This window comes from Melitaea cinxia, chromosome 4, assembly GCF_905220565.1.
Source record: "Melitaea cinxia chromosome 4, ilMelCinx1.1, whole genome shotgun sequence".
Lineage (NCBI taxonomy): Eukaryota > Metazoa > Arthropoda > Insecta > Lepidoptera > Nymphalidae > Melitaea > Melitaea cinxia.
The window spans coordinates 3,770,390-3,797,266 of NC_059397.1; the positions used below are offsets into that span (position 1 = coordinate 3,770,390).

The 26,877-nt window shown below is 32.8% G+C and overlaps 1 protein-coding gene across 1 annotated transcript in view; it reads left to right on the forward strand.

Annotated features, from left to right (window-relative positions):
- The window catches only part of LOC123670143 (nephrin-like), a 262,031-nt gene that overhangs the window by 165,042 nt on the left and 70,112 nt on the right, over positions 1 to 26,877 (forward strand). Inside the window, exon 4 of the mRNA XM_045603647.1 lies at positions 22,221 to 22,414. Within this exon, the coding sequence (XP_045459603.1) occupies positions 22,221 to 22,414 (194 nt within the window). The remainder of the gene's footprint in view (positions 1 to 22,220; positions 22,415 to 26,877) is intronic.

Consider the following 26,877-nt stretch of genomic DNA (forward strand, 5'->3'; position numbering starts at 1 on the left):
ATGATGTAACTCACATACAAATAAATTTAAATTGAACCTTGTCCTTTTTGTAAGTCGGTTGAAATGTTACAAAATCTCCCTTCTGCTCTTTATGAATAACTTTTTGTATTTCTTGCAAAAAAAATGTATAAATCTATTCTTCATTAACATTTCTATATATTTTCAATAATTGTGTGGAAAATTATTATATTTTAACGCATAGTCACCCCTATTAACATAATATAACATATAATTTAAAGGTTTTGTTTCAAAATCACTTAAAAATAATGATCGTACAAAAAAAACCCTTCGACGAAATACAATGAACCGATGTTTTTTACGCATTAGTTTTAATGCATGTTACCTTAAAAAAATCATATAGTGGACTCGATAAAAGTTTTAAACAAACATTAACGTCAAGAACTTGAACGTACTAAGCCTTTCCGCTTGATTTTTTATGAAAAATATCCTATTAATAAATTATAAAAATCAATTTAGTAGACTATTATTATTAGCGTATAGGCCAATCGAGTGGAAGAGAGATAGATGCGGTGCAAGAACGTAACGTGACAATGAGCGTAACGCTACAATCGGCGCAACGCTACAATGAGTCATCATTTTTCGTTCATGCCGCCGGCGTTCATCGATTTATTAGACGTTGTGACGTCAAAATTAAAGCCCTAGATGGTAGAACAATTTTAACTTTAAGCACACAGACGTAACAATAACGCAACAAGTGAGTAAACATTTGTACACAAACACAAACATTCATACAGTATAAAATATATGTATAATAAAAACTAGCCAAAAGTATTTTAATATTATAGATAAAAATAAAAATTTATTTCATTCTAACAAATATTATTAATGACAGGAGGTAAAAAGGCTCTTTCGTCTGTGGCTAATCTCGACTAACGTCAATTTAAATAAAAATTCTCAAAAGGCGATTTAGGAATCACATTGAAAGGTTGAAAATAAATTCGTCTATTTCGGCATATAAAAGTTTCATCTTATAAAGCAACAGAAAATACAGTATGACGATGAAAAAATACACTGTCACTTATTTAGGATTAGTATACTTTGTATTCCATTTTTAAATAAAAAAATCAAAAATAAATTGCCAAATTTTTTGGAACATTTTCTTGACGTGTGAAATTGCTTACAATGTTTTTTTTTGCCGTCACGAGTTTTTCGAACAAAATCAGGAGAAAATCTATTAGCACTAGTCGAGTTTATACCCTTAACTTATCTATCATCGATTCCAACCTTCATCTTTATTCAATGAGTTAATCGTGAAAGACAAATTAATTCTAGATTGTTAAATTTCGTACTGTTTTACTTTAACCTTTCAAGTTTATTACAGGCCTGCTCTAACAACTACATAAATTTTATTACGACAATATTTAAACAAGAAAATTACACTGTCACTGTTTATCGCGTGTAAATAGAGACATTTCCTCACAAATGCAAATGATCCTTCAAACACGTTAGACAAAACATAGACAACGCTTTATTCGCAGTCTATTTGTGGGAACACACGCTCTTTCAAAATTAGAAAACAATTAACACACACCAAGGGTTTGTTTACTTTGTCCTCATATAGTTCTCTATGTACTGTCTCTGTAAATAGAAGGGCTAAGTGTTTAAGTAGACTATTTTTTTAACTGACACTATTATTTTTTTGAATTTATAACTCGAATAAGTTTTACACTTACAGCTAATTTAGTCATTATAATCAGATTCGAAAAACACCATTTGAATTTGGAATTGATATATTCAAAAGAAAATTTGTATTACTATGTAGCAATTTAAGTATTCGTACCTAGGATTGCTCAAAGCGATATATATATATATATATATATATATATATATATATATATATATATATATATATATGATATCGATACAGCACTATACGATATATCAATATATAATACGATTTTGTAGCCTCACAAACTTGACATATCGCATCAAACTATGACAACATTTTGTTTACAGATAAATTTATGTGGATCACATTACTTAACTGCACTGAACTGATGACTCATGACATTCGGATTTCCATCCTCATTTTCTCCCCACCACATATATTTGCAGATATTGGGTATTTTGCCAATTTTAACCCCCAGAGTTATTTCAGGGCTCAACCGATTTCCATTGAACACATTATTTTGAAATGTGCACGTGATGTGCTTTCATTTGAGGCCCCACTAGATTATATTTGCAGACATTCGGTTATTTTTCCCCACTTTCACCCCCCACAAAATTTAAACGACTCAACCGATTTTCATCAAACATATCTAAAACACTCGCCCGTAACTCACTTTTCATACAAACAAAAAACTAAATTGAAATCGCTTTATCCGTTCGCGAGCTACGGAGCCACAGACAGACAGACAGGTCAAACTTATAACACCTCTCTTTTTGCGTCGGGGGTGAATAATAATAATAACTAATAAATAACATCTTGCTCATTGCTTGTGTTTGTTATGTTCGAGAATTACCGCCTTGCCACCACTAATAAAGTCAACAGTGCATTGAATTTACAAATATATATAGATATTACTATCATCATTTTGTAATGATAGAAATATCGAAAAATATCATATGTATCGATACTATCGATACAACCTTTTGATGACATCGTGAATCGATACAAACGCATGCGATATAATTATTACGATACGTCGATACAAATTACATTTTTTTCCGTTTGGCTACAAGATTTCCTAGAAGTAGCATATGTACAGTATATTTCAGTTTAGTTACTTCACTTCAGTCTATCAACAACAAAGAGTTTAATTTGAACAAAGTAATCAATGTTCAAAGGCAAAATTCATGTCACTCTTCAAACATTTCATTTACGAAGGCTCGTTATTTGTTGTCTGTTTCAATAGGTACGTAATTTTATATTCGAAACAAAACGAGATTATTGACTCTGTCCTGTAAATATATCATCTATGTCAATGGGTTCGGAACCCAAAACGTACCGTTCGAACAAAGTAATCGATGTTTTTGAACGCAAATCGATGTTAACAGAAGGCACAGACGCCCATATTTCAGTCACACGCACAAATTTATTGACAATAAATAGTGGAAACACACAATTCATTCAATACGTGGAAAACCCAAACTTATTATGTAATCTGACAACCTTTTTTATTTCGTTTTTGTATTTCCCATTCGTCTATTTAAAATTATATTTGTAATTTATAATGTGTTTAAAATTGTTCGTGTGTGTATTAACGACAAAATTTCCATTAAAGTCTTCAGTTTCGGGTTTGATTCCAGCTAGGAATGGATATATTTATTAAAATATTTATGTCTGATCTGAGTTCTGATTGGTCTTCCTCCTGCGCTTTCATTAACTTGTAAAGCTGTTGGGCCCGGATATTAAACATAAATACTTAATAGCGATAGTAGTATCAGGTAGGATTAAGTTAAAGCCATACTGTTGGATAAGACGCCGCGTTGGCGCAACGGTTACAGCCATGGATTGTACCTGTTGCGCTGGCGGATGCGGGTTCGATCCCCGCACATGAAAAAGATTTGTATTGACCATACAGACGTTTGCCGTTGTCTAGGTGTTTGTGCAGTAGTTGTGGGTCTCCCCACCGTGCCTCAGAGAGCACATTAAGCCGTCAGTCCCGGTCGTTATCAAATACACCTGATAGCGATCGTTACTCATAGTAGGGAATATATTCGCCAACCCGCATTAATTGGATTAAGCTCTGATCTTTCTACACGGGGAAAGAGGCCTATGCCCAGTAGTGGGATATTACAGGCTAAAGCTTTAGATAGGAGCAATAGTCGATAATCAAAAGTAAGATATATACAAGATATCTTAGAAAATAGAAATATGTTCTTACAAAAACGCCAAGTGATTATGATGTGATACTTGATTTCTAAATATCTATAGATCTATAGATATAACTAAAAAATTAATTTTTTAAACTTCAGTAAATTTGTTCTGAGAAAAATTAACCAATACAAAGCCACGAACCAACCTAGTTAAAACTGTTCTTGATTGAGTTATAATCGACACCATAAGTCGTCGAACTCAATTACACTACAAAAGTCTTGCTGTTTAATTGACGGTACAAATTACCTTAGAAAGGCCCTTTAACTATTTAGCCAGGTTTCTGAAATTAAAATTTTTATAAGCTATAGTGAACGGTTAATAGCTATGCTTGGCCCGATTCCAAATGTATGTTACTATCGGATTCGTTTTGATCTAGGCTTATGCGCTTCTGTGAACTGGAAATGAGTTTCGATAACCGTGCAAATAGGATATTGGTATTCAAAAATGTTATTGCTGTACCAATAAATTGGTGGACATATTTATGATTACCTAATCAAATTAAGTATGGATTAATGTCCGTTTCAGTTCAGTTTCAAAATATTACAAAACCTGTACAACGATACGAATAAGTATCAAATTAATTGAACTTCTTTAAGGATGGGTTAAATTGATGAGGATTGTGATGGTGACTTAAGTCCTAATGAACGCGATCGTTTTAATTACACTGTACTTAAGTAAAAGCTTTTATTGTTACACGTTTCAAAAAATTGGAAAATTTAAAATTGCGCGCCTTCAATGCGATGAAATGTCCCATCTTCAACCTCAGTCTACCATTATACATCATTCAATTAATTGGAACCAAATATTGCACGACTCATAATACGAAGCATTAGAGTGCTATACGATCGATATTTTTGCATTCTACTTTATGGAACCACAATAGTTAGCATATCACTGTGCAGATAATTTAGTGGAGAATAATTCTGTAACTAGCAAAATTATATTTGTTATGTTAGAAACATAAAAACGTTTGTTGTCAAAAAATAAAGAATTTTAATTTAAATGTTTTCCTACCATAATAAAAAAAATATATAAAGATTTTAAAGTAAACTCTTTCCATGCTTTTAATTTTGTGAGAAAGCACAGCCTCATTGGAGGCGTGTAATAACATCTTTATTTTTTGAATTTAAAACGGAAACGTAAAAAAGTATTTATTTGTATTTATATTTAGGATTGAAGTTGAAAAAAAAACAGTATACAGTGCTATCTAGTGGCAACAATGATAGTTGCTGTCGTTATGATTTGATTAATTAGTAGTTATCGAAGAAAAGAGATGGCGCTGTATACTAACACTATAATATAAAATAAAACAAAGCCTCCTTGGAAGCATGCCAATGCTTATTTAAAAAAAAAATAAGTAAATAGTAAGCGTTTCCCGTACTTTTAATTTGGTGAGAAGAAAGCATAACGCCTTCTTGGAGGCGTGCAATACAAATTATTTAGACATATGTATCTTGCCAGAAATTCAATTGCCAAAGAGCATTTTACGTTGGCTTGCAGTTTGAGCCTACAATTCACGGCAAAGACATGATGGTCTTACGGCTGGCAAGTTAACAATACTAGTGGCTTGAGAACTGCCTTGCGTTGCGAAATACAAATGCGTCCATTTATCAAGACCGTTGTTTACTAACAGTGGTCGGCATCTACAAATACGGTTGTAGTTTTTATATTATTGTATTTCTATAGGTACTGTTTTTATTATTTATTGAAAATTATTTTTTGAACGAATTTAAGATTCACTGGTTAATAATAATAAACGGTAGTTTTTTTATTTTGAGTTTCTGAGGAAATGCTGCATAAAATCGAAAATTACCTTTTCGTGTATACCGAACTAATTTTGTTTATTTTACTTTAAGTTTCAAAACGCTAAAAGTATCTTATATCGTGATGTAAAATAATATTTTATTTCTCAAAATGAAGGCAATAATTTATAGTAAGGCAAAATATTGTATAATATAAATATTTCTTTGGCAAAAATTCAAGATGCTCCTTCATTCTTATCTCAACTTATAAATAAATCGCGTGTGAACCTCTGATACGTTGCGTACTCATAAAATACAATGTAGCGTCGGGAAACGTTCTCCAGATAAATTGAGTGCTCAAAAATTGCTATCCTATAAAATACTTAGCTTTTAGAACTTTGACATAAAGTACATTTTTGTGTGCAACGCTTTCTTATTGAAATATTCAAAACTTCTAGCGATGACATTGTCAAATGACAGAGTCGAATCTGAATCAATATATAATATATTTTAAAACTAGCTGTGCCAGCGACTTTGAACGAATTTCAAAAATAAAAGTAGTCTAAGTTACTTATTATTACAGCAGCTATCTGCCAGTGAAAGTCCTGTCAAAATCGGTCCAGTCGTTTCAGAGATTAGCCGGAACAAACAAACAGCAAGACACACAGAAAATTTTTTTATAAAAAATATTATTTTGGTATATGTGCCGTGTATAAATCCATATGAATTTAGTAAAAATCTGCTATTTCAATATTACAAACAGACACTCCAATTTTATTTATTTGTATAGATTTAGGTTTTCATTAGTTAGTTCTACATGTAAATAAATGAAAACGTTGATTTATAGTTAGGTAAGGGTAGGTTAGACATAAAAGTTGGTTTTCTTTTTTTTTCAAGTCTTGTATAAAACAAAATTATAAAAAACACGACGATATTCCAAAGATTGTTGGGTTAGCTAATATTCTATGAAACCTATGCTACCATCATAACATATTAAAAAATAGATCTTTTGTAGTGAGCTTCGGTTTGTATGTGAACTTATTAAATTAGATAAATGTATGCACAAATAATTTCTAAATATATATATATATATATGACGAAAAAGATATTTCAGGTATGACCTCATTTTTTACCTTCGTCCTATGGGGTACATAACTTTTCGCCCGTTTAAGCCAGCAACGAATTTGTGACTCCTTCGGTGCTACAAATATTCATGGTCTACGATGTCCACTTAACTTCAGATGAAGACTTATTACGAGTAATAAACTATTTAGCCATAAAAATAAAATCTTAACTTATAATTTAATATGTGTTAACTGAAATATACGTTTTAATCATGAAGCCTGTATAATTGTTATTATTAAGTATATCAATAAGTAATTAATGTTATTAAATTCATGAAATTTGAGAATAGGAGCAATTTATTTATGTTTTTAAGTTATAATTCAAAAATTGATAAATGCTTAATGACCTTTAGGAACTTTTCAAAAAACGAGTTTGTAACGTTTGCTTGAGAAGAAAGTTGTCATTTTCGCTTATTTAAGAAATATAAATAAGTTATTTAAGACTACCAGTTATTAAATGAAGTTGTCGTGTCAGTTCGGGCCGTTTTTTTTTATTTAATCCACAAAACTGACTACAATCGCTTAATATAGACATATAAAGTAAAGAACAAAGTGTAAAGTATGTATGTACAATTGAGTCTACTAGATGTGGACATAGCATGCATTAAAATGCATAGCATGCATTAAAAAAAAACAAAACTAAAATCAAAACAGGTAACTTAACAATAGTGCAAAATCAAAAGTTAGGAATATAAAATACTAAAACACATGCAGTTAAAATAATAAAAGAAAAACAATTTAAACATTTCAATATAAAAAAGGAAAAATTCATTACAATAGAAACCTAAAATACTGTAAAGCAATGTACAATTTAAACACGTAGCTCATTATACAGCTTGTTTTTAACTGTAGGTATACTATCACAGAAGATATCTATAATGTATCTCTTTCCATTTGCAAAAAACTACATTCTATGCAGTGGACTATTTCTACCGAGATTACTTTTTACTCTGGGAAAACTAAATGTTTTAGGGTTATGTAAGCGGCAACCCTTACGAGGAACAAGCAATTTAAGGCATTCAATCAATTCAGATACATCGATTAACCCCTTCAGAAGTTTAGACAGGAAAACTTTATCCGCGATCCGCCTCATCATCATCATCATCATTACAGCCTATACAGTCCACTGCTGGACATAGGCCTCCACAAGTTTACGCCAAAAATAACGTGAACTCATGTGTTTTGCCCATAGTCACCACGCTGGGCAGGCGGGTTGGTGACCGCAGTACTGGCTTTGTCGCACCGAAGACGCTGCTGCCCGTCTTCGGCCTGTGTATTTCAAAGCCAGCAGTTGGATGGTTATCCCGCCATCGGTCGGCTTCTTAAGTTCTAAGGTGGTTGTGGAACCTTGTTATCCCTTAGTCGCCTCTTACGACACTCACGGGAAGAGAGGGGGTGGCTAAATTCTTTAGTGCCGTAGCCACACAGCACCGATCGATCCAACGATCCACCACGCGATCCGCCTACGGTCCTTTAACGTTACCATTTTATAGTAAGAAAGAGGAGCTTCATATGTAAACAATTCTTTATACTCTCCGTAAGCTAGATGGAAAAGGAATCGCTTTTGGATTCTTTCAATTCTATCAGAATGAACTTCATAACTCGACTCGATCGATAAAGAAGGCTACGGACAATACAGTTAAAAACTAGTATCGATAAATTGCAGTTATTGAACATTTTCATCTGTCTGTAAATTAGCCCCGACAACTTAGAAGCTTTGGTCGTTACGTTCTCGATATGTTTGCAAAAACTTAAAGTTGAATCTATAACAACGCCAAGATCTCTGATACAGTCAACTTCAGAAAGGTCTATATTGTTTATTTTGTACACGCAGTTAAACCGGTTTCTCTTCCTTGTGAACTTTATATGGTAACATTCATCAATGCTTAAGGACATGCCATTTCTGATGCACCAGGAATTAACGGCATCTATGTCACTCTTTAGTCCACGTATATCATGCTGGCAGTCAATAGCTCTGTAAATCTTTAAATCTTCAGCAAACAGTTTCATTTTAGAATGTAAACAATGTGTTAAGTCGTTAATAAAAATTAAAAAGAGAGTGGGACCAAGATGGGAACCCTGTGGGACACCGGATGCTACCTGTATTTCGTAAAACTTAAAGCCATTTACAGCAGCGAGCTGTGAGCGATTCTCTAGATAGGAGTCGCACCAACGAAGTAAAGAACCGTGAATTTCCATGTACTCAATTTTCAACATGAGAAGTTTATGGTTGACCATGTCAAACGCTTGGCGGAAATCAGTATAGATTGCATGTACCTCATCCAGCTGAATGCACTTTTTCTGCGATACCGGAAATATAGCTAACTAAGTTAGAAGTCGTAGATTTGCAAGGGCGAAAACCATGTTGGTTGTTGTCTAAGAATGGAGCAATGTAAGAGTAAATTCGCTTTTTAACTATAACTTCCAAAACCTTACCACTAACTGACAAAATGGATATTGGACGATAATTTGTAATATCCTTAGAGTTCCCTGATTTGTATACCGGTGTAACATAAGCAGCTTTCCACCTGGTGGGGAAAATACCCGAGTACAGCGAATGATTGTATATAAGGGTAAGTGGTTATTAAAAAAACATTTCACACCTTTTCCACTTGATTTTTATATAGCTCTCTGTCAATAAAAATAGACTACAGTGTTAAAATGACCGTGTTTGAGCGCAAACAATGACGATTATGCTCACAACTGAAGAAGAACCGAAGAAACCACGTGACCTGTCTGCAACAAAGTATATTCTCATCTCTGTATTCAAATTAATATATCGTGTATAACCGTCGTTGTAGATTGCATTACACTTCACTATTCTATTACTCACTAATCATATACATTAATACGCTAAGGTTAAGACGTTTGCCTCCCCTTTTTGAAAAAAAAACTCACAATTACTCCACATAAATTATATATCAATTTATAGAAAATTGATACCTACCGGCATTAATAACTAAAAAAAATATTGTTCTTTTTGTTTTTGTAAATTAATTCATCATTACAGCCTATACAGTCCACTGCTGGACATAGGCCTCCACAAGTTTACTCCAAAAATAACGTGAACTCATGTGTTTTGCCCATAGTCACCACGCTGGGCAGGCGGGTTGGTGACCGCAGTACTGGCTTTGTCGCACCGAAGACGCTGCTGCCCGTCTTCGGCCTGTGTATTTCAAAGCCAGCAGTTGGATGGTTATCCCGCCACCGGTCGGCTTTTTAAGTTCCAAGGTGGTAGCGGAACTGAGTTATCCCTTAGTCGCCTCTTACGACGCCCACGGGAAGAGAGGGGGTGGCTATATTCTTTAGTACCGTAGCCACACAGTAAATTAATTAATTAACAAAATTATATATATGACAGCTTTAAATTTGAAATAACGTCAACATAATTAACGGTCGGTAAATTTTACTTATTTAGTGCTAATTATTCGCACAGGTATTGCTAGTTATCAGAATTTTTTTTTATTACAAGGCCAAACCTTCATATTACTAGTAGTACTTGTATATTAGTAATTAAAAAAAGTAATTGCCCTCTTTCTATTTATAATAATTCAAAAGTTAACGTCATTTTAAGAGCGAAGAAAGTGATGAAATTTACGTTTTATATTTTGTTGGAATATGGAAATGGAAAATACGTCTTTACTATTCGAAGGTCAGATTTATTATGTGAAAAGAAATTACATCAAATTGCAAAGAAAAGAAAATAAGTTATAAAAATTACTGTATAGGATTGAACAATGACTGACTGATTGGCGTGAGTGATTAAATGTTGAGGTGAATAAATGGAATAATTTTTACCAACATACTTAGATTTTTTTATATTCTCACATACTCAATAGAATTTTAACACCGATAAACAACGAGTAATATATAAAAATCACAAAATTTATTCATAAGACTTGAGCAAAATAAAAACAATAATTTAAAATATATATATATATTCATCAGACTTACTCGAGGTAGCAAAAGAATTTTTTCAACTAAATCAAATCTCAGACACGTACAAAATGAACTGGCTGTATAATATGGGGATCCCAAGTCGACGATTTTTAAAGCTCAGCTTGAGGCTACATTATTCAGGACGGGGTAACGTATGGTGCGCCTTATTACTCCACGCTATGGTTGTTATATTTTGTTAAACCAATTTTTACGCACATGCCTTTTTAAGGTGAACATTTTTTAGGCGAATAGATTTTTTAGTACATGAATATTGTTGTTATAAACATTTTGGTTTTGAAATGGTTTGTTATTAAGCAGGTTAGGGTTATCACAATTTTGTTATAAATTTTTTTTGAAGTAAAACTTCTTTATGCACGCTTGACTTGTCGAGTAAGCTGGTGATTGCGTGACGAGAGCATTTTGAAAAGTGTGATCGAGCGAGACAAAGAAAACTTGAAAGGGAGATGTAAGCTAGTGAAGATAGAAAGGGATAGATTTACGTTTCGTATATTACTGTTGGGGCAACTAAAAAAGATTACTTCAGTCGTGTGGTCTAAAACACACTTTTTTTTTTTACTAAATGCTACGTCTAAAGATTATTAAAATAAATAAAATAAAGTGAACATTTTTTCGTTAGTGAAATGTATACAAAAAACATTTTGACATTAAAAGGGATGTATTAAAAATAAAAACAGCGGCAGGTTTCGAGCTCTCATTATTCACGAATATCATTGAAATCTTTTGTCAAAATTTTGATAAAATGTTCTTCTAATGACGGTAAATTTTCCTTTTGATCGTAACATTTTCACCTCATTTTTATTTATAAGCATAATATCAAGTTGCTTATGGTTTCCGTAAAGGACTTTTTATAATAAATTAATTTTGCGTTTCTAAAGGTTGGAAATTGATAATTTATAGGACATTTTAAAAATATACATGTGAAAATGACAGATTTTTAAAATAATATGACTATTGTTACACCACTCATTATTTCATTAACTTCTGTCTAAATATGTCAATTTAACATATTTGTCTGATTTATTTTTGTAATTACATATTATAAGTAATAGCTTAGTTTTAGTGTCTATTGGATGTAAAAATATCCGTAACATTATATAACATTATACAAGTTAAGCTTACAATATTAGTCTAAGTCGAGCATGTGTCAGCCCTAGCGACATTTATCACAAAATCGTGTCGCATTGCGCTGCTACGGAAAGAGAAAATTTTTCGCCCCGATGTAAATTTTTTATAAGCTGCACGTGTGAAGCTGGGGTTTTTAACGAGTTCGCGGTTATGTTAATGTATTAATTACTATGCGATCGGGTACGGTGCAAAATTTTAAAGACCCAATTAATTGGTGACGCGAGAAGGTTTTAAAAATACAAAATACGATGCGTATACCGTCTTATATATATGTATATGTGTGTGTTTTATGACACTAAACGACTTAAGCTTTTTTAACTGAGGTAGGACACAGCAGAAATTTCCTGCTCAAAATATGGAGCAGCCCGACTGGGGTAGTACCTCGACCTTACAGAAGACCACAGCTAAATAATACTGTTTTCAAGCAGTATTGTGTTCCTGTTGGTGAGTAAGGTGACCAGAGCTCCTGGGGGGGATTGGGGATTGGGGGTCGGCAACTCGGCAACGCGCTTTCGATGCTTCTGGTATTGTAGGCGTCTATAAGCTACGGTAATCTCTTACCATCAGGTGAGCCGTACGCTTGTTTGCCGACCTAGTGATATAAAAAAAAAGCTGATTAACTGGTAAAGGTTGGAATTATTACGACGGAGAAAGATTGATATCGTTCAATGATTACCATTAGGGATCTCTTTATCAAAAAAAAAGTATATATAAAGGACGCCATATTGAATTTATTCTCACCCATAAAATGTTTATTGTTAAGAAAATTGGGTGCCATTGTTAAAACAATGTAACCATAGATAATTCCTAAATATAAGGCTCTCATTGTAATATGTTAAACAATATATTTTATCTAATATAAAAAATTAGTACTAAAAAGTTTGAATCTCTATCAGAAATACCGAAACACAGTAGTAGGAAAAGCGTCTATTAGTCGAACCTCAAAGTACACAATCATAACAAATATTACGACAAACTTGCTGTGTTTCTCCATTGCTTTTTATTTACACAACTGTTAGCGCGGTCGATTCGTTAATAGTCCCCGAGGGAGTGACGGAAATAAGGAGGGAAATAAAAATATCTCGTGTTTACTCACTAAGAAATGGTGTCGAAAAGGTAATGAAATCAGCAAATTTACAAATTCGACTTTTTATATCTTCTATAATATAAAAATGAGTCGCTGAATGTGTTGCTAAGCGCAAAACTCGAGAACGGTTAGACCGATTTCGCTAATTCTTTTTTTAAAATATTCCTTGAAGTACGAGGATGGTTCTTACGGAGAGAAAAATTCTAAAAAAAAAAAAAAAAATTTAAATTTCCTGAAAAAGTCTAAAAATAACACTTTTCTATACTCCCATACAAAAGATTTGTGATAATACTTAAAAGTCAATTTGAACTTTAATACCATACGATAAAGTTTGTGTTAGGCGATACGAAGTTCGCCGGGTCAGCTAGTTAAAAATAAATATACGATTGCAAGTATACTAATCGACCTCTCTGGCTTAGTAATGCGCTTGTAGGCGCCTGTCAGCGGTCGCGCGCTTGATTCCAGCTCGGAGTGGATATTTATACAAATATTTTTTTCCGGTCTCTTTTTCAGTCCTTGTGAGTCTTCTCACCGTAACTCGTAGAGCACGTTAACCTTTCAGCGCCTATTGTTGTTATAAGCATCTGATGGCGATCGTTATTCATATTCATAGTAGGGAATATATCCGCAACCCGCAGTTGGGAGCAGCGTGGTGGATTAAGTTCCATTCTGTACATATAGCGAAAGAGGTCAATGCCCAGCAGTAGGATATTACAAGCTGATTTTTTTTTTATGGCACTCACATGGTCGTTTGTTCCTAAGATAGGTAATTCTTTTGTTTTAGGTAGTAGCTGACAAATATACTAACTTACAATATTTTTAATAATTACGTAAGAACTGAATCAAAAAACCTGGAGCAAAAAGCTAATTCACTGCTAACTGCCACAAATGCTAATGAAAATGTAGCATAATAATAGCATGTAGAAAAATATTCTTTCCAAATAGACATTTTTGTTGAATTACATGAGTATATTTAGAAATAGCTATGTGTCTAATTATTACAAAATATTATGTAAAAATAAATGAAATGGTAAACACATACGTTTATCTAATTAAAGTAACAGAGGCAACGTTTGTTTAACTTGGCATGACTGATAAAAGATTTTCAAGTTCCTACAGGATGCCTAACTTTCATAATTTGCTAGGGGCAATTTGGCGAATGTTCACATCTGTGATAAAATATATTGCTGAGGAGAATTTCGGACAAATAATATTGCAAAACAATCATTTACTCGTGGCTTCGCTTGTGTATTTGTAATCAAAAAAGCAATTTACAGTTTTAATGATTAAAAGAAATTAATTAGAATTGACAAACTCACACGGAATTTTTAATTATCATTTTTTTTTCATACCTCTAGCGATAACGGACTGATGGTCCGTCTGATCGTAAGCGTTTACAAATAATGGATACCTGCAAATCCAGAGCATCACATGTATGTTGAAGATATTATCCACGCTGTTAAGAAAGCCTATCCCTGGGGGCTCTTGTTAACTTAATTGTAGCAAGAACAGTATTATTTAGCTGTAATCTTCTGTAAGGTTAAGGTCCTTTCATAGGTACTTTAGTTTTTAAACAAAATATTTTCACCTGGGTCCAACCTCAAAATTGAAATCTAGTTAAAGCTGTTTTAATGATCCTTGTATTTCTTATATATAGAGTATAATATATAGTGATATTTATGAGCTATACTGAAAGCAATAGTTAATAAACCTTTTTTCCTTCAAAAGTTTTATGATTCACGTAACGAGATAACATTTTATGCAATCAGCTTGGCCGCATTTGGAGCTACGTCAACGTTTGCAAATACACACTGGGAATTCAATCAGCTTGGCTATTTTGTTGTTAAGTCTTTGGTGGTCGCAGATGTGCTTATACTGGAGAATAAACGTTTAAATTTTAGTATCTAAGGTAATTGAATTAGTCAACGGGATACGTGGAACACAGATAAAACGCTTGTACTTTAAAATTCAAATCAGCACTTGGTTTCTTGAAAATAATTATGGTCAAAAGAGGGTCTTATGTTTATTTAATAATTCATTGAGCGGGAATCGATAATGCGAACACTGGCATATAAGCAACTACTTGCATTACTACACTAGATTTTTTATTTATTTATACGAGTAGATATATATATTAGAATTTTATGTGAAATAGTAGTCTTAAAGAATACGTTTAGAAGAGAAATGTGAGTTGATTTTTTATGAGAACATTTAAAAAAAGATGCTCTAATGGAATTTCCAAAGCAAAAGCGGGATCACTATCTTAGGTATGCTACTGTGAAACAAGAGCGGGCGAAAAACAAAGACATTTTAAAGTTGAAAAGGGCACTTTTGCACAAAAGAAACACGAAATTCCTCAATAGTACTCAACGCTAAAAATAAAAAACGTTCTTATTTTCAGCTAAGATATCTCGACATCACTCATTTAGCGTTACATTGAAACAGATAGTATTGAAGCGACGTCCATTGTAGCGTTTATTATGAAGAGATGACGCAATTGAATGGGAATGTCGAATTTGCAAGTGAAATTTTGTATTTTGTATAAAGTTATATCAAGAGCGGAAGTTACACCTCGATTCCCTTGTAATATTATTCTATAAAGTCGTTCAATTTGTTGTAATTGAATTAAGTATATTTTATTACCGTCACGATACTAAAGTTTGAAGTTAGGTCGGGTTGTTTGCATAATTGACGGAAAGTTACGCTTCTGTAGATCACTGTGATGAACGGACCGAATTCGCTCATACTCTTAACTAGATTGACGCACGTAGTTTCCTAATAGTTGTACACGGTGAGTTATTGGATTGTCAATACTAAATAAAAAATTATATTATTTCTGGCCTTTAGGTAAACCGGGTATTTTTTTTAATCTGCTGACACAATTGATCTTCTTAATATATATTTAAAAAAATGAATGCTTAATAATAACATACAATGTGTTTTCATATTTTAACGTGGTCTCTCGTTCTTTGATATAAAGTCTAAGATTCAATAGAAATTATGTACCAATCTTTTGTTTACAAAACTTTGTTACAGTATAGAATTAATTATAGATAAAATAGTTAACAATAAACAAACTTTAAATTATAAAACCTAATTAATGATAACGCAATATCAAATTACAAAAACGTTAACTTCTTTAACAAAATTATGTTACAGTCTGTGCCTCTAGTGGTGTGTTCAATTATACATCTTAGTATTTTTTACCTTCTTAAATGTATTATTTATCCCACCTACTACTAGTGCCTCTAATAGAAATAAATTGTATGTAATAATAACAGTTAAAATGTATTCAGATTTCATGATCACATTATTATCATAACCTTCTCGTAGCCTATTATTTGTACTTTTATACATATCAAAAACAAAATATCATTCTTTAAAAAAAATAATCAAGCAAATCGGCTTACGAATCTCAAGGATATTGGTATACGTTCATACATGAGATATATTAAAAATAAAATTTACTCTTTTCAGATCGGATCAAAATCTCAATGATATCAGAAGACGTATTATGAAAACGGTTTACGGTATTACGAAAACGGCCAAGCCACATATTTTGACTAAGGTGTAGAGTTTGTGAAGTTAGGGCTTGTAGAGTTAGGACGTGTAGAGTTAGAAGCTTGGCTCTACATGAGATCTGATAACTTTTTGACTGTTCGAGCCATATGATCTCGTCTTGGCAACATTTTACATGAAAATGTTTTTGGTGGGATGCGTATTTACTTGCCCTACGTTGTATTAAATCGCATAACTTTTTACTAGGTATACCAATTTTAATAAATCTTGTTTTAATCAAAAGCCGATGCTTGTTTTGTAATTTCATTTAAATTTAATCGAGATCGTATTACTACTTTTTGACTAATATTTAATAAAAAATATATTTTTTCGTCTACCTACGTTGTGTTACTTGTCGATGTAATTGATCTCGATTTGTTTGTATCTTTTAATGGTGTGCAATAAAGAATATTATTATTATTATTATTATTATTATTGAAGTTGTTTTTTGCGTTTGCGAGCAAACACTATTATTTTAAATTCGTTTACATAGTATCATAAAATAAAAAAAAGTTATTCCTCCATGGGGATAGAGGCCTATGCCCAGTAGTAGGATATTACAGGCTGAAGCGAACCAAGTCATTTACATATTTTTCTAAATGTAGATAACATTTCAAATTAAGAGTGAATAGGCATTTTCTAGGCAAGCGCGCACCATCTCAGGCTACATCTTCACTTACCACCAGGTGAGATCGCAGTCAAGCGCTGTATATTAAAAAATAAATAAATGGTATCTTTGTTTATTTTATACTATAAATTCTTATACTTATGTATTTAGATATCAACGGAAATTAATTACATTATAGTTTTGAATAAACGAAAATTCCTTTTTGTGAATAATTGAATATATCCAAAATTTAATATGTAATATTGCATACATATTTAATTGTCTGTTAATAATTTATATTGTGGTACACAATTAGAGTCAATAACATAATTCATTGATTATGTATTTAAATGTATTAAATTTATTTCTGTGACAATCGTAACAATTAATCTGGTGTAGCGGTAATGAGAGATCTATTAACGCTAACAGTCGCGAGTTCGATTCGTCCTTTTAGTAAAAATTTGTTTTTGGATAAATATTTCTTTCTCATCCGGGAATATTTGTTCTGAAAATCCACATAAAGGTTTTGATCCTTGATAATGACTGTTATTATCGGTAAGGAAATTACTTGCAATAATCGAATAGACGATTAAAGTACTAATGAGAGGAATGAAACGTTACGTGGGCTATTTCAGTTCAGGTCAGACCAGTCAAAAGATAATTATAACATACTTCTTTTGAAATGACTGCTCTTTGTTAAAATTTAGTTTAACTAACCGACGTTGACCTTTCGAATTTGGCACAAAGAACTGTACTTTTAATTCTTCCGGAATTTTCCGGGAAATTTTCTCGACTGTTATTTTCCTAACATTATTATGACGCTGCATTGTCGCAACGGTCACAGCTATGGATTTTGCCTGTTGCGCTGGCGGTTGCGGGTTCGACCCCCGCACATGACAAACATTTGTATTGGCCTTACAGGTGTTTGCCGTGGTCTGGGTGTTTGTGCAGTCCTTGTGAGTCTCCTCACCGTGCCTCGGAGAGCACGCTAAGCCGTCGGTATCGGTTGTTATCATGTACACCTGATAGCGATCGTTACTCATAGTAGAGAGTGGTGGATTAAGCTCTGATCCTTTTCCTACATAGGGAAAGAGGCCTATGTCCAGTAGTGGGATATTACAGGCTGAAAGGTAACATTATTCGGACGTAATTCGGAATTATTCGGAACGTTTGTAAAATCAAATTAGTCTTTTCGGGCATGTCATTATCAAGTGTTGACAAGCGGGCAGCATTATAGTTTTATTAATTGACATTGTTTCACTGAAGTTTTAGGTAACGTTCTTATGAATTTTAGCGTAATTTTTTTTATAGTGTATATTATTTAGATCATCTAACATTGCAATGTAATACAAGGTTAGAAGCCTCTTTGGCTACACTAAGCATGCAATGAAAGTTAAATGAATTATAGTATATTTCTACTGGTTTATAATCAATTTTATTAAAAAAAAAAAACAAAAAAAAAAACGAAAAAATGAAAAAGAAATTAAAAAAAAAAATGAGAGTTACTATCCATAACAAAGACGGTATGTTGATAAGCTTATTTTATTTATAGAAGATACATATCACACAATAGACACAACAGTTACAGATGTATTTATTTCATTGTGTATTAAAAAAAAAAGATACGGGATATATAATAAATCGCATATATTTCTAACTCCCGATAATCAGCTTTAGGGCTTTACAGAGCAACATAGACTTATTTGCAGATACTAAAATGATTTATTCGTTGTAGGACAACGTTTCGTATACAATATATTTAGTTATTATTTACGTGACTTAAGCGATTGTCATTAGGAAACTTGATAATTCGGTTGGTTGTAGGCGTCATGGTCACGGGTTGCGAGAGAAGAGTATAATCGGTATAAGTGTTAATAATGGCCGCGAAAACTTCAAACATTATAATGTACAAGTATTTGTTGTGTTTAAACTGAACTGAATAAACTTGTAAATGCTTCAGTCCTAAGCAAAGACTTCTTCACCGTGTGGGAGAACGATACTTAATCTACTGCTCTGCTTCTCTTTGAGTTGACAGATATTTCTGTGACATGTATAGCAATTGCTATAAAAAAAAGCAATATCTACGATATCAATTAGTTCCGACGAATTCATGTGCTTTTTGTGGCACGTTGGAGAGACGTACAAGGACATACCCAGATCAGTGATAAATAACAAATACAAACAGCTGTCCGAATAGGAATCGAATACGCGACCGCCAGTACCACTACAGCAGAACAGTCGGTATTGTACTGTTTAATTCAATGTTGTTTGTTGGTAATAATTCGATTAATTCTAATTTTTTTTAGATAAAAAATATTATAGGTTCGATCCCGCGTATGTAACTGCGAGTCATACAGATTTAAACTATTGAAAGGATAACTATAACCGCGTTATAAGTATTTGAGTTTAAGTAAATGAACCATATATACATATATACTAACCCAAAATTATGCCGAAGAAAATTCCAAAACGAAAGTTACAAGTCATTTAAAATACGCAATATTTCATATAATAAAGAATCACAATTACCTTTTTACTCTTAATCTAGTATCAAGGATCGTGAACACAAAGCTAAGAATAATTAATTTTCTAACTTTAATTTTTTTTTATATATTATGTATAAGTAAACGTTTGTACTTTTTTAATTAAAAACTTGTTAAGAGAGTTAATTACGATATTCGATAAAGTGCGATAAAATCATAACTATATTAATATATTAATGTAAAAAAGACAGTGGTAAATGCGGTTTCTTACCCATAGATGCCACAGCAAATTTATGAGTGAAAATAACCTTACAGAAGATTACAGACAAATAATATTGCTCTCAAGTAATTTTGTGTTCGTGTGATGAGTAAGGTTGCGGGGATTTCTGTAGATGCACTGTGTCGATAGTTAGGTAGAGGGTGGGGTAGGTCGGGTGGCCAATATACAAATTTAGCGTTATACTAAAACTGAATCTATAAAAGATACAACGCTTTATTTCCGTCCATCTGGTCTACATATTTGGAACCATAAAAAGAAGATATACACCTTAACATATACCATAAACAAGCGTATAGCTTAGGTGATGGTAAGTAATTACTGTAGCTTATAGATGTCTGCAATACCAGAAGCATCGTCATCTTACTCACCACGGGAACATAACACTGCTTGAAAGCAGTATTAATTAGGTGTGATCTAATCTAATTAAAAATAAAATTAACAGTATACAAATATTAATTAAAATTATATTATAGTAGGAGATCCGATGTCAGGCCGCGAGTGACGCGTCACTAGTAACAAGTGACAATAAGTTGCTTATTTTCAAATACACGTGAACATACAAAGCTGCGTCTTCACTACCACCTCACTTTCCGTGGGTGTCGTAAGAGGAGACTAAGGGATAACACAGTTCCACTACCACCTTGGAACTTAAAAAGACTACCGATGGCGGGATAGCCATCCAACAGCTGGCTTTGAAATACACAGGCCGAAGATGGGCAGCAGCGTCTTCGGTGCGAAAAAGTCAGCCCTGCGGTCATCAACCCGCCTGCTTAGCGTTTCGACTATAGGCAACTCAGATGAGTTCACGCCATTTTTGGCGCGAACTTGTGGAGGCCTATGTCCAACAGTGGAATGTATTAGGCTGAAATGTTGTATTTTGTTGTCTTCGCTGAACTATTTATGTGGTGTAAAATACCAACAACAACACTTTAGTATTTTTTTTTAAAACAACCTAAAAACACACCACATATTGATAACGTACAAACATAACTTGTCAATATTAGATATGCTTTTATATCTCATAATGAATAAAATTGAAAACGACGAAACTGAAATGTGTGTCGTTTCATCAAAGAGATTAAATATGTAAATTGTGAACGGCTATCCACAATTGGTCGCCGGGCATTAATCAATGTTTAATCTAATTGTTATGGAGAGAAAATAAATTTCCCACGTATATTATCTGATTGTGTGCTTAATTGACGTCCGATTTGATGTGGCTTGTGTTTTGTATTATTTATTATCTTTTGATGCTGAAATTTTTGTTTAAATTTCAATAAAAGTTTGAAGAGATTAATAATTCATTAATGAATGAATATTTAAAATGTAATTTTGTTTGTTTTATTAGTGCACGTTTTATTGTTAAGCTACTTATTAATAATTGTTGAAATAATTAATGATAATTTTTAATCGGATTGTAATGAAAATTCCGTAATAACATTTTGTACATTTTATTTTCTACAAATTATTGTTAATGTTGCTTGTTTATTTTATTTTTTTCGTGTACAATAAAGTCTAAAATAAATAAATAAATGATCAATAATATGCTGACCATTTTTTATTATTTTATTGTTATAAAAAACGGTATTAGTATCGTTAAATCTAGCAAAATCTTTAACCAGCCTTTTTTACGTGGGGAAAATTTATCATGGATACCCTCCGGCGCAGGGGCGCCAGAGGATTATGTCAGACTCCTACTGACTAAAAAACCACCACGTGTGAGCAGTCGTCCGCCTGGGTAGGGCGAGATGGGGTCGCACTAGCATTCGCCACTTCGCCCCGGCGGAATTCTTTAACCAGCCAGCTGTAGCTTTGATATTCACGAATTGGATCGAAACGAACGTTTTTCAAATGTGCTTATGAATGTATAAAAATGCCGCAATAGAATGTATATTGAATTAAAACTATTTAAAAAAACTTAACAGATAAAACAGACTTATAAATCATTAATGTATCTCTCTTATTAAAAATGTTTAGTAGGCTCAGTAATAGCCAATTTTTCAATTTAATATAAAGATAGTAGTATAAAAGAGTAACTGCGAAGTTTCTTGCCGATTTTACTCTGCAGAGTCTACATTCCGAATCAATGGTAGCTGTAAAGCTACATTACAGTTTTACTACAGTTTTACAAAAATAATGATCATTTTTAAAGTTTTAATTTGTAAAATGACGATTCGAAAGTGCTCGTGGGGCCTATTTGAATAAAATTGTTTATCTAGAATATTTAGATTAACATTTATTTATAAGATAGTCACTATTATAACATTCACAGAGAATTATTACGTGACATAGGTATGAAAGTTTTTTTTTTCTATTTTTAGTATACTATTCGTAGTACACCCATGATTGGGTTTTAGGTGTAATCACGTGGCATAGCTATTAAATATTTTTTCAAGCGTTACTTTTATTACAGTTACGATACCCGAGTCTCCGGGCCCGATGGTCACTGGTCGGATGACACATTTGGGGACCGCGCCAGATGGGTCGGCCAGCCCCCAGCGCTACATGTCCGGGACGTCCAATCCCGGGACAGAGCGATATACAGATGTCGCGTCGACTTTCAAGTGTCACCGACGAGAAATTACAGAATTGCACTCGACGTCATTGGTAAGTATATTTGAATTAGCTTTTCGCTCGTGGCTCGTGTTTCTGTTGTAAAAAAAACTTTTAAATAAAATCAGTTTACTAATTTTTGATTTTATGAAAAATTTTAAAATATAGAAATCTAAATCTTTACTCTTTTTGGATCTTATTTGGATTTTTATATAAAATATAATTTTTATAAGCTGATAATTCAATTCAAATGCGTGCAATGTATGCGAGTATAGTCCAGAAATCTAGTATATACCTAGATAATTAGCTACTACTGGTGTAGTAATAAAAAAAGTGAATTTTAAACTCGAAGTCGCGTCCTCAAATCTCGCTTGTCACAGGCGAATTTTAAAGTGCTTCTTTAAAAATTCATCGCGTGGTTGGCGAGGAAGAGGAAAATCGTAATGAAACCTGCATAACCTGACACAGGCTACTGATGAGATGAACGAAGAATTTTGATATAAATTAGTTTAGTGAGTAGACGCCGCTGTGACTTAGTTGTAGATAGCGCACTACGATGCGGTAGACATGGTTTTTGATTCGTTACGGAATAATTGTGTTTCCAGGCAAACGAAAAAAAACCGACTTTAATTATATCGACAAGTAATACAACGTAGGTAGATGAAAAATTGATCAAGTAAATACGCATTATCAAAGATTACTCCAAAATTTGTTATCAGATCTTGATGAAATTTAAATGTGACCACATGATAAACATCGGCTTTCGATTAAATTAAAAATTATCAAAATCGTTTGAGTAACCTACTCCTTTTTTGAAGTCGGTTAAAAATACAGCAAAGACGACATGGAACGTGCATTGCGCTAGAACTTTCATGATACTTGGTTTTGAAGCAAAGTTCGCTTTGTTGGTTATGTTTTATATATTTCAAGGTAAAATACACGGAATGTAACATAAATGTGAGTCGAAAGAAAATTCGGTTTACATATTTCAACAAAAATTTTGTATCTTCACAGTTTAACCTATGTTTACCTTGTAACGTTGTGCTGGAACGTTACTCTAATAAATAAGATCTTGTAGTAAAAGTTAAGTTTTTTTCAATTTATTTTTATCATGCTTCTACTTGTGGCGCCATCTATCGGCATTCTTCAACAATTCGTGACTATTGGTGTTTCATATCGGCGTTTTTTCTCTAACGGACTTGATAGATGCCGCTGATGTTTTTTGGTAATTATTGATCTTTCTTTAATAAAATCAATTTAATTGTAATTAGAAATTCTAAATTTAATATTCCTGTCTACTCCTTAAATTATAAAATAATTTAATATCTAAATTTAAACTTAATAATTTATAAAAATACAGACTATGCTTAACGCATAGACTTTTGCTTGTCAATATTCCCTTGCTCGCGTGTCTTTGCTTCTCTTTTTTTCTTTGCACTTCGTTGCCGCCGAACCTCGAGACCTAACCTCGACCCTAACTCTGCTTAAATCCCGCTGGGGTGAGTTCTCATGATATCTATTATAATTACATATTGCTGGTGTTCTTAACTTAACGAGAAAATTGTAATTATTTATTACTTTGCTAATTGTGACACTGGTTTCTGAATTATTCTTTTCCTGACTCGGAACTTTCTTCGTTCCAGGATTTATTTTTACTTTAAGATTTATATCTTTAATTATACTTTGCTACAAATCGAGTCACTGCCCTCGATTAATAACGGGCTGACTGAGTACCGGCATTTACACCGGTGGAGATCTCCGCCGGTCATCGGACGAAGACGGAACTGAAGACCATCATCGCCGGGAATTAGTCAGGCCAGTGTCCTTCCATATTACTTTCTAAGGTACGTTGTCGCGGCGTGGGCCAGCTAAGGAAATAAAGGCTGAAAATCAGGTGCCTAACGCGCCTGATTCCGAACCTACCCCCTGTTTTCTGACCGCGTGCTAATAAAATTTATAACTTAAAAACTAGTATATTATTCTATTTCTACAACTACTCAATCTACAAGCGCGGCAACCTTTACTGTTCTAAATCGCTTCTTGAGTTGAAATTTAATATTCTAGAGGCTCGTTCAGTACACGAAATATTTGACGCAAAAATGATGTAAATGATAATGTTTAAGGCGAAAAAACAATAAGATTGTGTTATTAAAATATACCAGTGTTCGCCCAGTAGTCGAATTTCGACCATAATTATTTTGAATTATAAATTTATTATGTTTGACATTCAGTAAAGACAATATTAATCTATAGTCTATAATCTATTCTCAATTTGATTGACACGTGTGTATCAAATATATGGTAGTGTGTGTAATGTTTTTTGTTATTGATTTAATGTATTTTTATTTTAGATTTAATGTTTTTTCATAATTTAAAAAAATATTGACATTCTGCACTCGTTGTCTATATAAACTATAAGTGTGCGAAATTTCATGCTCCTCCGTCCGCGCAATTTTTTTTAAAACGGGGTACAAAGTTTTTTCTTCACGTATTAAATATATAGAAGATATTAACCCTGTGTGGAAATATTATTTAATCTACTATTAAACATAGTAATTAAAGGTAGTCATAAAGTTCAGGATACACGAAACATCGCCAATCGTACAACGTGACCTTTTTGTAATACAAACTTAATAATGATTTTGTGTGTTATAATTCAAAAAAATTAAATACGTAGATTAGTAAAAGATCAGGATTGTAGGAATATTTAGCTATAATACGTTTTACATTGTTAAAGAAATTCATTTAGGTATACTGGTGTCATAAGTTCCGAACAAGAGCGATGAAATGTGTTTATTGAATTGATCATGTTTTTGTTCGTAACTTGTTAACATAATATTTGCAAATAAATAGACGGCTATCGTACCAATGTTATTAATTACTAGAAGTAGATATAGTAATACAAATATATTTAGAACTAGCTAAAGTTGCAAAATTTTTACCACCGAAAATAACCTTTTTTTTTGTTCTTTTATACAAACCTTGTAGTAAAAACAGCAAACACAAAAAGACGATTCATTTTTATGTATAATCTGACAAAAATAAAAGATTGACATTTTTGTAGTTCATTATATTAACGTGTCACTTACCATAACGTCAACGTAAGCGGATAAAGTGGCACTTGTGTGCTTTTTCTTCCGACTTGTTTTGCAAATTAAATTGTTTGTGTCTGACAACTTATTTTTATGAAAATAAAATGTCACACATAATAAAGTACTAATGTAGTTTTCTATTTGCTATTGCTGTGTGCTGGTTGGTGTCGTAAGAGGCGACTATAGAGATAAAACAGTTCCACTACCACCCTGGAACTCAAAAAGCCGACAATGGTGCGATAACCATCCAACTGCTGACTTTGAAATACACAGGCCGAAGACGGGCAGCGTCTTTGGTGCGAAATGGCCAGCCCTACGGTCACCAACCCGCCTGCCCAGCGTGATGACTACGAGAAAAACACATGAGTTCACGCCATTTTCGTCATTAACTTGTGAAGGCCTCCGTCCAGCAGGGAACTGCGATGGGCTGAAATGTCTAGCTTGCTATTAAATAAATTATTTCTGAAACCCGTCCTGAAACCCGACCCAACTGGGTGACCCAAGTGGGCTCGATTCCTACCCTGAGTCTGGGTATAATATACATATTTATTTATATAATTATGTATTATTTGTATTTCTGGGTATCAAAAAAATATGTAGCTATATCATCCGGCTGTTACCCATATACAAGCATTGAGTTCCTTACCTCAGGAACAGACGACCGTGTCTGTATGTTTAGGATATTATTATATTTTCATTTCCAGAATTCGGTATTTACTAGGAGTACAAACCTATAAAAAACTCACAACTTTAACCCATTGTAGTATTAGATTTATTTCGAAGTCAAATATAAATTAATATAGGTTCAACAATTGCCATTTAAAAATATCCTTAACTTCAAACATTCATTTCTATAAATACAATTCTAATACTGCTTTAGATACAAACGCTTGTAAATGCTCCACTGAATGGTACAGACCCCATTTACTATAAAGAAGATTTGGGAGTTCGTGGATTATTACGATTACGATTCTACGTATGTATTTTCGATAATTCTGCCATGGAGGAAAACTTTTCCAAATACATTTAAGTAAGAAATTGAATAATTATACTTTATTATTTGTTCTTATTTCGTTCTGTATCTTGTTTTTATCATTAGAACGATCTACATCCCAAACCAGTGGGAGTTTTTAATATGAACATTTAATAATTAGTTTACGCTATATAAAATTAGTATTCAACGGTATTTATAAAGTCAAAGTAACATTTTTGACTTGATCTCGTTAGTAATAATAATAATACAATGTTGATGAAGAAGAAAAAAGAACATTCCTTGCATAGTTACAATGAAACAGCATAATTGTACTTTCAACTCGAAACTCGTAGATTTTTTAAAGGAAAAAAACTTTGAATCGAAAATGACTTTCATTTCTGGAAGGCTGACCTAAATTTTTGTAGTTTTAAAGGGTCCAACCATTTTCCTTT